At 54.8% G+C, this 12013-nt stretch overlaps 1 protein-coding gene across 1 annotated transcript in view; it reads left to right on the top strand.

The window, feature by feature from the left end:
- LOC135879496 (dedicator of cytokinesis protein 2-like) overlaps nt 1–12013 on the top strand; it is a 334214-nt gene that overhangs the window by 23930 nt on the left and 298271 nt on the right. The window contains exons 9-10 of the mRNA XM_065405506.1: nt 81–162; nt 2050–2185. Coding sequence (XP_065261578.1) covers nt 81–162; nt 2050–2185 — 218 coding nt within the window. The remainder of the gene's footprint in view (nt 1–80; nt 163–2049; nt 2186–12013) is intronic.

Here is a 12013-nt window from a genome sequence, read left to right as displayed (position 1 = left end):
ACTGGCCAGAGCTGGATCCCGGGCTCCTAGCTGTGTCCTGCAGCGGCGTGTCTCCTGACGCTCTCTGGTTCTCTTTGCAGCGAGAACTATCTGATCCGCTGGGCCAGCACAGGGGTCCCCCAGGACATCGAGTTGCTCAACAACCTGAAGGCCATCTTCACGGTGAGCACGGGTACCCTCTTGCCCTCCCTGACAGCATGCCTCTTGCACCCAGACGCCTGAGCCAGGATCGAGCCCTGTCACGCAGGGGACTGCACAGAGACGGGGACACAGAGCCTGCCCCACAGGACCAGTAGCCCAGCAGTACCGAGATGGATGGAAAAATGCCGGATGGACGTGTCTGTCTAGTTACAGCGATTGTTTATTTTTCACAGTATGCCTACCATCCCCCACAGCTGGGCCACCATGCCCCCACACTCCACCTGGGCCATCATGCCCCTCCCCATCCTCACCGCAGCTGGGCCCTATGCCCCTCCCCCACCGCAGCTGGGCCACCATGCCCCTCTCCATCCTCACCGCAGCTGGGCCCTATGCCCCTCCCTGACCTTCCCCCACCTGGCTCCCAGCCCTGGACCCAGTGCTCCCAGCCCCTCTCCCCCGCTCCGCCTTGACTGGTCCTTGGTCCCAGTGCTCTGCTAGGGTGACCACCTGTGTTGGATGAAAATAAGGGAAAACCACATGACAAATGAGGGATAACCCCAGCATGCCAAGTATTTCCCTCTCACATCTACATTTCTACTGCCCTTCAGTATACACCTGCAATTATCATACAAGGCAACTGAATGTTTAAAATGGTCTCTATGATCAATTTTAATACATTTCAGTCCATCTGAAAATAAGCAGTGGGTGCTCACCCTAGCTCCTGGTTCCACCGTCTGCTCCTTTAGATCCTTCCTGTGGCCCATTTCCTCTGTGACACTCAGACACCAGGGCCCCAACTGCCCCCCTCCCCCCGGGCTTTCCTGTGGGCCCATCGCCTCGGCTGGGGCTTGCCTTGATTTCTCGCAGGCCCCAGGCAGGGGAACAGAGGGGATGTGGCTCCTACTGACCAAGGCCTGGTCTACACTAGGCACTTACAGCCATATAGCTACGTCTTGCAGGGGTGTGAAAAATCCACACCCCAGAGCGGCTCCGTTAAAGTGACCAAACCCCCAGTGCAGACAACACTAGGTTGATGACAGAAGGCTACTGCCTCTCGGGGGGGTGGATTGCCTGTGCCAGCGGGAGAACCCCTCCCCTCGGTGTAGGCAGTGTCCACACTGAAACGCTGCAGCTGCTCCGCAGTAGTGTTTTAAGTGTAGACCTGTCCCGAGCTGTATTCTCACGGCACAAGCTGCACCGACTGTCCCCAGGAAGGGGCCAAGGCAGCTGGCCAGAGAAAGGGGAAGTCTATATGTAAATGAAGGTGATAAACAGCATGAGCACAAAGCCAGCTCCCGCCCCACCATGCTCTTCTGCTGTAGCTGATCATCCAGCCCCGCCTCTCTGCACAGCACTTAGCCCAGGTGAGGTCCGGCTGCAGGCATAGGTCCGTGCACTAGAGTTACTGCTGTCTCCCACATGAAAAATCAGGAGTGGCTGAGGGGCCTGCTCATTTCCAGCATGTCAGGCTGGGCTGAGCCCGCCATGCTCACAGGCAGGTGTCCTGGGAGGGACTCGCTCTGTTCTGTCACCACTGCCTGGTGCCCTTTGGCCGCTGCATGGCTTGTGCACAGGCTGAAGCACCACATCTCAGCGTGTCCCTCTGACTCACTAGAGCCCTGCTCGGTGCCCTCTGGGGACCTATCCCACAATTCCCAGCAGCCCCCAGAAGCAGTGCACTCTGGGAGATTTTGAAAGGCCAGGCGGGGGGGGGGGGGGGATTGTTAGCACTGTTTGAGCTAGCCCCCTAGTGCCATCCATCCCCACCAGCGCTGACATGGCGCCCCCAAGCTGAGGACTAGCCTGCCCCATGTGGCATCAGAACCCCCTGGGGTGGGACGTGGGACCCGCTGGCCAGGCCTTTGTGCTCTGCTGGGCCTTTCTCTGAGTTTCTCTCCCCCTCCTCAGGACCTGGGCAGCAAGGACTTGAAACGAGAGAGGCTCTTCCTGGTGTGTCAGATTGTGCGGGTGGGGCGCATGGACCTGAAGGAGACCTACACGCGGAAACTGAGCACGGGCCTCAGACGGCCCTTTGGCGTCTCGGGTGAGTGTGGGCCCTGGATGCATTTGTTCCTGGCTGACAGCGTGCAGCAGCCCTCGGCCCCAGCAGTGCTGCCCCTCCACTGGCCACTCAGCCAAAGGGCTCCAGCTGGTCCCTGGCCTGAGATGGGGGCTGCACGGCCGCAGTGTTAGCCTGTCAGCCTGTGACCCTGCCCCGGCCCTCACCTGGGCCAGCATCCCTGCTCACTGCCAGATTTGGCCCCCTTATTTACAGCTGAAGGTGGGGAGAGGCCAGTCCCATCCACTCACACCCAGCCCATCCCTTGGGGCAGAGCAGAACCTCTCCCCAGAGCCTCTTCCCCAAGGCTTTGTCAGGCTGGTTACAAGTGTCCCAGTGCTGGGACTTAGCCCTGCCCCAGGAGACTGATTGACTGTCAAGCCAGAAGGGACCAATGTGAACATCCGATCTCCAGCGTATCACAGGCCACAGCTGTCTCTTTGCAGGGTGTTTCTCTGAGCTGCAGCTGAAATTCCCCTTTTGGGGTTTGCCCTAGTCGGCTTAGTGACACACACCGAACACACCTCCCTCGGTGGGCTCACACCCCTCACATGTGTGGGCTTTTGTCACACCCCCCGGGTTGTCTCTGCGCTGAGCCAGACAGACTTGGCACTTCCTGGCATGGCTCTGGGGCTGCTCCAGCTCCCTCTGCTTTGTCACTGTCCTTCTGGGCCTTAGGGGCCTGGGGCTGAGTGCAGGGGCTGGGGGTCCTCCCAGGGTCAGAGAGAGGGGAACTCGTCCCTCTCATTGTTAGTGAGCAGAGGACAATAGCGTCTCTATCCTGGGAGATGGCAGCAGGCGCAGCCACTGTGGGGAGGAAGCAAGTGATCAGTCATATCAGGGGTGAGCTCCTGCTGGCATGTTGTGAGGCCTTTGCTTGTGCATCCCCACCAGCTGCATTAGGTTTTTACCACCACACTCCACTGCCAGCTCCTGTCTCGTTTGCTGCCTCATCCCACTCAGACCCTCTTACCACTCCTGCTCTCACTAGGGAGCTCAGGGCATGTTATTCCCCCAGCTCAGGGTCGACACAGGTCATGCAGTGCCTACCCTCGCCCTGCGTCGAGGTCGAGCCCGGTTCCGCATTGTTTGGGGAGGTGATTTTCCTGCGTTGCTGTAATAGATTAATAGATTCATAGACTCTAGGACTGGAAGGGACCTCGAGAGGTCATCGAGTCCAGTCCCCTGCCCTCATGGCAGGACCAAATACTGTCTAGACCATCCCTGATAGACATTTCTCCAGAGATGGAGATTCCACAACCTCCCTAGGCAATTTATTCCAGTGTTTAACTACCCTGACAGTTAGGAACTTTTTCCTAATGTCCAACCTAAACCTCCCTTGCTGCAGTTTAAGCCCATTGCTTCTTGTTCTATCCTTAGAGGCTAAGATGAACAAGTTTTCTCCCACCTCCTTATGACACCCTTTTAGATACCTGAAAACTGCTATCATGTCCCCTCTCAGTCTTCTCTTTTTCAAACTAAACAAACCCAGTTCTTTCAGCCTTCCTTCATAGGTCATGTTCTCAAGACCTTTAGTCATTCTTGTTGCTCTTCTCTGGACCCTCTCCAATTTCTCCACATCTTTCTTGAAATGCGGTGCCCAGAACTGGACACAATACTCCAGCTGAGGCCTAACCAGCGCAGAGTAGAGCGGAAGAATGACTTCTCGTGTCTTGCTCACAACACACCTGTTAATACATCCCAGAATCATGTTTGCTTTTTTTGCAACAGCATCACACTGTTGACTCATATTTAGCTTGTGGTCCACTATAACGCCTAGATCCCTTTCTGCCGTACTCCTTCCTAGACAGTCTCTTCCCATTCTGTATGTGTGAAACTGATTTTTTCTTCCTAAGTGGAGCACTTTGCATTTGTCTTTGTTAAACTTCATCCTGTTTACCTCAGACCATTTCTCCAATTTGTCCAGATCATTTTGAATTATGACCCTGTCCTCCAAAGCAGTTGCAATCCCTCCCAGTTTGGTATCATCTGCAAACTTAATAAGCGTACTTTCTATGCCAGTATCTAATGGGGCGCTTACTTTGGCTGCAGACAAATTTGAGTGTAAACACACATGTAGGTCCAAGCAAGGCGACTTATATCAACCTAACTGTGTAGTGTAGCCCAGGTCGAAGTCTCATGTGGCTGTTTCCTGCTCAGCTGGTGGGTTCTGTCCTTGTCCTCACTGGGACTGGCAGCTCCTCCCAGTTTATTATCTGCTCGTTGTGTTTCTTTTCTCATTTACCTCTCTCTGCCGGGTAATTAATGAAGGGGCCCAGCTCTGGCCCCCACTCGCTGCACTGCTATTTTTCAGCAATATCACCTCCCCAGGCGTTTAGTGCATGTGACCGCGACCCCTCCTGGCCATTTGGAGTGAATTCGGGGAGGAAGGATCTCTGAGAGACAGTCTCTGATGCCTCACTGGAATCTAGACCTTCCAAGCTGCTGCCTTTCTATTACCTGTCTGGCAGCATCCCCCTTTGTTCCCTGTTGCTCCCGGTGCCGGTCCCTGCTTGCTGCTCACAGACCGTCTCTCTGAAGAGTCATTCCCCATATTCAGTCCTTATTTGATTATGTTGGTCCCCGCTCCAAGTATGTTGTCCCCTTATCTGCATATCTGATTGCTGTATTTGCAGATCCTGGGTCCTCATTTGCATATCTAATTCCTTCACTGGTCCTGTGACTGATGCTTGCAATCTGCCCCTCATTCTGCGGACCCATTCTCTGGTAGTCCACTCCCCCATGTTTCCTTCTATCCTCAGCTGCAGCCTGAATTCTTTCCTGCACTGCACTCACCCCAGAACCTTTCCCAGCACCCGTAGTACATACCTGGGGAAGGGATCCTCCCCAGGCATTTCCTGTTTGTGGGTCACACTGGAAACTCCTGACTCTTTCCCAGTGTTACAGAGCAACCTCTGTTTTGGCCAAGAGCTGGCTCACTGCTAGAGTCACGTTGTCACTGTGAATAAAGGATGTTCCAGTCTCTGAAACTCTGCCCTCCAGAATGTAACCCAACGGCAGCCCCCCAGCCCCTTCCTACCAGTGCCATTTTCATCCCCAGATCTGCTAATGCAGCTCAGTCCTGGCCCTACTATACCAGCCCTGGGAACACCCCACAGCTCTGCCAAGGCTCCCATAGCTGCTTCCTGCCCACTCAGTGCTCAGTTGACACTTATTTAGACTCACACTCACTTGCTGACATGCAATTTACATCCCCTCTGGTCCACTGAGGCCTGGTCTACACTGAAAAGTGAGGTCAACTCAGCTATGTCGCTCGGGGTCTGAAAAATCCACACCCCTGAACAACAGAGTTAAGCCGACCTAACCTGCAGTGTAGACAGCGCTAGGTCCATGGAAGAATTCTTCCGTCAACCTCCTACCGCCTCTCGGGGCCATGGATTAACTATGCCTCTGGCAGTGTCCCTCCCGTCACTGGAGTCAGGGTCTACAATCTACACTGAAGGCTGCAGCTGCGCCTGAGGCTATGTCTACACTAGCACTTTTGTCGGTAAAACTTGTGTAGGTCAGGGGTGTGAAAAAAACAAATAAACCCTGCCGGACGTAAGTTTCACCGAGAGAAGTGCTGGTTGCACAGCGCTATATCAGTGGGAGATGCTCTCCCGCTGACATAGCTACTGCCGCTCGTGGGGGTGTGTGTGGTTTAATTATGCTGACAGGAGAGCTCTCTCCCGTTGGCATAGAGTAGCTACGCGGGAGACCTTACAGCGGCATAGCTGCAGTGGTACAGCTGTGCCGCTGCAAGGTCTGTAGTGTAGACATAGCCTCAGTCTCAGGGGGTCTGGACTGGTCTGACACACACATTGAGGGCTGGAGGGGGGGACTGCAGCCAGGAAAGCAACAAGCAGCAGGGTAAGAAGGTGTAAGTTCATAGACTTTAAGGTCAGAAGGGACCATTATGATCATCTAGTCTGACCTCCTGCACAACGCAGGCCACAGAATCTCACCCACCCACTCCTGTATCAAACCTGTGTCTGAGCCATTGAAGTCCTCAAATCATGGTTTAAAGACTTCAAGGTGCAGAGAATCTTCCAGCAAGTGGCCCGTGCCCCACGCTGCAGAGGAAGGCGAAAAACCTCCAGGGCCTCTGCCAATCTGCCCTGGAGGAAAATTCCTTCCCGACCCCAAATATGGTGAGCAGCTAAACCCTGAGCATGTGGGCAAGACTCACCAGCCAGACACCCAGGAAAGAATTCTCTGTAGTAACTCAGATCCCACCCCATCGAACATCCCATCACGGGCCATTGGGCATATTTACCGCTAATAGTCAAAGACCAATCTCATCATACCATCCCCTCCATAAACTTATCAAGCTTAGTCTTGAAGCCAGATATGTCTTTTGCTCCCACTGCTCCCCTTGGAAGGCTGTTCCAGAACTTCACTCCGATGGTTAGAAACCTTAGTCTAATTTCAAGTCTAAACTTCCTGATGGCCAGTTTATATCCATTTGTTCTAATCTTGTGTCCACGTTGGTACTGAGCTTAAATAATTCCTCTCCCTCCCTGGTATTTATTCCTCTGATATATTTATAGAGAGCAATCATATCTCCCCTCAGCCTTCTTTTGGTTAGGCTAAACAAGCCAAGCTCTTTGAGTCTCCTTTCATAAGACAGGTTTTCCATTCCTCAGATCATCCTAGTAGCCCTTCTCTTTACCTGTTCCAGTTTGAATTCATCCTTCTTAAACATGGGAGACCAGAACTGCACACAATATTCCAGATGAGGTTTCACCAGTGCCTTGTATAACGGTACTAACACCTCCTTATCTCTACTGGAAATACCTCGCCTGATGCATCCCAAGATCGCATTAGCTTTTTTCACGGCCATATCACATTGGGGGCTCATAGTCATCCTGTGATCAACCAATACTCTGAGGTCCTTCTCCTCCTCTGTTACTTCCAACTGATGTGTCCCCAGCTTATAACAATAATTCTTGTTATTAATCCCTAAATGCATGACCTTGCACTTTTCACTATTAAATTTCATCTTATTACTATTACTCCAGTTTACGAGTTAAAGTAGGAGAAGCCAGTGCATTCTCTGGGTACGTCTACACTTACTGGAGGGTCCGGCGGCAGGCAATCGATGTTCTGGGATCGATTTATCGTGTCTGGTTTAGACGCGATAAATCGATCCCGGATCGATCCCGGAAGTGCTCGCCGTCGACGCCGGTACTCCAGCTCGGCGAGAGAAGTACGCGGCATTGACGGGGGAGCCTGCCTGCCGCGTCTGGACCCGCGGTAAGTTCGGACTAAGGTACTTCGAATTCAGCTACGTTATTAACGTAGCTGAATTTGCGTACCTTAGTCCGAAGTGGGGGCTTAGTGGGGACCAGGCCTCTGTGTCAGCTCCTCCCTACGCTCCCTGTGGAATCTCCATCCATCCTGTGGTTGTCATCCCACTGAAGCCTAGTAAATACCTGTGATTGTTCCCCAAGTGTGTCATAGCCCCTGTGGCTGGGCATGTGGTTCACACGTGGTCCCAGTTGTCCTTACCCCCAGTGATAGAAGTGAGGACATTCCACACACTCCTTTCTCTCATGCTGTCTCTGTACTTTGATAAACATTCCTAGCCTGGGATATTGATCCTCAACAAATGGAATTGTTGGAAATGATTGATTTTTGATAGGCTAATTAGTGCGAGCTGGGACCTCAACCACTGAGTAATTAGTAGGTGAATATTTAACACGAGGGCAGCAAATTGATCTCTGAGCTGAGTGTATCCCTGGGCAGCGAGTCTATGCTGCTGTGTGTTATACTGGCTCCTACGCGTTTATGTTCTGTAGAGCCTCTAGCTGAAGGTGCTGAAATCCATGTGCCCCCAAGTTGGGGGGGGGGGGGGGAAGCCCCCAGAAATGGATTGGAACTGGAAATTCAGCTCCATGCAGCTTGTCAGCCCAGCTCAGAGATCATTCAGTGGAGATCCGTGGGTCCTCAACAGCATCCATCTCTTCATACCTATCAGCTGAGACAGTCGTCTATAGGGAGCGCGTTGGGCAGGAGGTAGCATGCGGGGGCTGTCACTGTACCCAGGTACTATTGCAAGCCACAGGCTGGCTGCTGAGAAAAAAATTTAGGATTTGCTGTTCAGAAAATGACAGGTTTCAGAGTAGCAGCTGTGCTAGTCTGTATCCGCAAAAAGAACAGGAGTACTTGTGGCACCTTAGAGACTAACAGATTTATTTGAGCCTCAAATAAATTTGTTAGTCTCTAAGGTGCCACGAGGACTCCTGTTCTTTTTGTTCAGAAAATGTGGCTTTAAAGATTCAAAACCACTTGTAACACCGACAGACCCTGGTCGTTGGCAGGCGGGATTGAACCTGGGACCTCTGGAGCTTAGTTCATGAGCCTCGACTGCATGAGCTAAAAGCCATGTGCCTATTGGCTAAGGCTGTAGAGCAGACTCATTAATTTCTCTCTCAGTGCCACTAAATGGGATAGAGCACCACACCCAGGTGGTGTGTGGGTTACATATAAAAAAAATAATATGCAAAGCTCCCTGATTTTGAACCCCTGTGGTCAGAGCAGTGAGAGCTGCTTCCTGCTAGAGAGTGACATGCATGCAGAGCCGGCTTTAGGCCAATTCCACCAATTCCCCCGAATCGGGCCCCGCACCTAAGAGGGCCCCGCGCCCAGTGGCAGGGCCGCCCACAGTGGGGGGCAAGTGGCAGAGAATCCCTTCCTTGGCTAGAGGCGCCCAATTTTTACTCACACGGCGGCACTCCGGGTCTTTGGCGGCACTTTGGCGGCGGGTCCTTCAGTGCCGCCGAAGACCCAGAGCGAGTGAAGGACCCGCCGCCAAAGACTAGGAGCGTGGCCAGGTGAGTACAAGCCCCACGTGTTTTTTTTACATGTTTTTATTTTAATCATCCCTGTCGGGGCCCTGTCAAAACTGTTTGAATCGGGCCCCGCACTTCCTAAAGCCGGCCCTGCATGCATGGAAGAAGGAATGCCATGGAGGAGGGTTTGAAGGGGAGAGGGCACCAGGTGGATGTGGATCGAGAAGGCAATTTGAACATGAGGGCCCCAAGCTGAGAGAGGAAGATGAGCCTGGGGAAAATGGGTGCAGAGTTGGAGTGGGAGAGTTTTTTTCAACCCACCCCAAGGGCCTCTGGCTGCTCCTGGCCCTACATGGCTGTGGGACTAGGAAAGAAAGATTCCTGGCTCTGAGGGTCCAAACATCTCGCTCCTTCTCAGCTAGCCAGGAGCCCACCCGCTGGTAGGGGGATGGATGCTAAGACCAGCTGCTGCTTTGTTTGCTTCTCGCTGGGGCCAGATTTCCAGCCAGCAGTTGGGGCTGTTCTCCCCTTCCCTACCGGCCTCCCTCCCTGTGGGAATTGGTGTGAGCTTGGAGGCCCCTTTATTCCCCCGTCTCTGGCTGCAGAGATGTGGGAGCAGGGAGATTGCAGGAGAAGGCGGTTAAATGAGCCGGTCCCCACAGATATCCCTCCACCCAGTGCTATCCCCCGTGTCGCTCCCCATAGATATCCCTCCTCCCAGCACTATCCCCGTGTCGCTCCCCACAGATATTCCTCTGCCCAGTGCTATCCCCTGTGTCGCTCCCCTCCCACAGATATCCCTCCTCCCAGCACTATCCCCCGTGTCGCTCCCCACAGATATCCCTCCGCCCAGCGCTATCCCCCGTGTCGCTCCCCACAGATATCGCTCTGCCCAGCGCTATCCCCTGTGTCGCTCCCCATAGATATCCCTCTGCCCAGCACTATCCCCCATGTCGCTCCCCACAGATATTCCTCTGCCCAGCGCTATCCCCTGTGTTGCTCCCCATAGATATCCCTCTGCCCAGTGCTATCCTCCATGTCGCTCCCCACAGATATCCCTCCACCCAGTGCTATCCCCCGTGTCGCTCCCCATAGATATCCCTCCACCCAGCGCTATCCCCCGTGTCGCTCCCCACAGATATCCCTCCACCCAGTGCTATCCCCTGTGTCGCTCCTCTCCCACAGATATCCCTCCTCCCAGCACTATCCCCCATGTCGCTCCCCATAGATATCCCTCTGCCCAGCGCTATCCCGTGTCGCTCCCCATAGATATCCCTCCGCCCAGTACTATCCCCCGTGTCGCTCCCCATAGAGATCCCTCCGCCCAGCACTATCCCCTGTGTCGCTCCCCATAGAGATTCCTTTGCCCCTCCAATCACTCCCAGCAGGGAAAGGTCAGGCCTGTTCTCATGTCTGCAGGGCGGATGGGGAGGCACAAATGCCCTCTCCCCACACCCCTGCACAGACCTGTGGGAGCCACACAAGAGGCGAGCACTGGCCAGTTCTGGGAACCCCGCAGAGGGGTCGCGGAGCCCGAGGAATTGGCCGTGTCTCCCACCCCCAAGCATTTAAATGTACATGTCAGACCCCCACAGTATCCTGAGAGTGGCTGAAAAAAATCAAGAGATCTTAAAATTGCAAGTCCTGGGTCTGTGCATTTTCCTCTGAGCTGTGAGCTGTTCGGGGCACTCGCATCGCCTCCTCAAGCTTTCCTCACAAGCAGGGGGCTGAGAAGTGGCTCTGACGGCTGGGATCCCCCAATGCATATCTGCGGGGCAGGGGCTCCACAGTGCACACCATGTATCTAGAGAGTTGGCAACACTGATTCATCTGTGGGGACCAGCTGAGGGGATAGCGCTGGGCGGAGGGCTATCTGTGGGGAGTGGCTGAGGGATAGCGCTGGGCGGAGGAGGGATATCTGTGGGGAGTGGCTGAGGGGATAGCCCTGGGCGGAGGAGGAGGGATATCTGTGGGGAGTGGCTGAGGGGATAGTGCTAGGTGGAGGAGGGATATCTGCGGGGAGTGGCTGAGGGGATAGCGCTGGGCGGAGGAGGGATATCTGTGGGGAGTGGCTGAGGGGATAGCGCTGGGTGGAGGAGGGATATCTGTGGGGAGTGGCTGAGGGGATAGTGCTGGGCGGAGGGATATCTGTGGGGAGTTGCTGAGGGGATAGTGCTAGGTGGAGGAGGGATATCTGTGGGGAGTGGCTGAGGGGATAGCGCTGGGTGGAGGAGGGATATCTGTGGGGAGTGGCTGAGGGGATAGTGCTGGGCGGAGGGATATCTGTGGGGAGTGGCTGAGGGGATAGCGCTGGGCGGAGGGCTATCTGTGGGGAGTGGCTGAGGGGATAGCGCTGGGTGGAGGAGGGATATCTGTGGGGAGTTGCTGAGGGGATAGTGCTAGGTGGAGGAGGGATATCTGTGGGGAGTGGCTGAGGGGATAGCGCTGGGTGGAGGAGGGATATCTGTGGGGAGTGGCTGAGGGGATAGTGCTGGGCGGAGGGATATCTGTGGGGAGTGGCTGAGGGGATAGCGCTGGGCGGAGGGCTATCTGTGGGGAGTGGCTGAGGGGATAGCGCTGGGCGGAGGAGGGCTATCTGTGGGAGTGGCTGAGGGCATAGCGCTGGGGTGGAGAGATATCTGTGGGGACCAGCTGAGGGGATAGCGCTGGGCGGAGGGATATCTGTGGGGAGTGGCTGAGGGCATAGCGCTGGGCGGAGAGATATCTGTGGGGAGTGGCTGAGGGCATAGCGCTGGGACGGAGGGATATCTGTGGGGACCAGCTGAGGGCATAGCGCTGGGGAGGAGTGATATCTGTGGGGAGTGGCTGAGGGCATAGTGCTGGGGTGGAGGGATATCTGCAGGGACCGGCTGAGGGGGATAGTACTGGGGCGGAAGGATATCTGTGGGGACTGGCTGAGCGGATAGCGCTGGGGCGGAGGGATATCTGCGGGGACCGGTTGAGGGGGATAGTGCTTAGGGGGTGGAGGGATATCTGTGGGGGACCAGCTGCGGTGATA

Source organism: Emys orbicularis, chromosome 5 (assembly GCF_028017835.1).
Source record: "Emys orbicularis isolate rEmyOrb1 chromosome 5, rEmyOrb1.hap1, whole genome shotgun sequence".
Classification (NCBI taxonomy): domain Eukaryota; kingdom Metazoa; phylum Chordata; order Testudines; family Emydidae; genus Emys; species Emys orbicularis.
The sequence above is the reverse complement of the archived record's forward strand: the minus strand, read 5'-3'. Positions and strand labels throughout refer to the sequence as shown.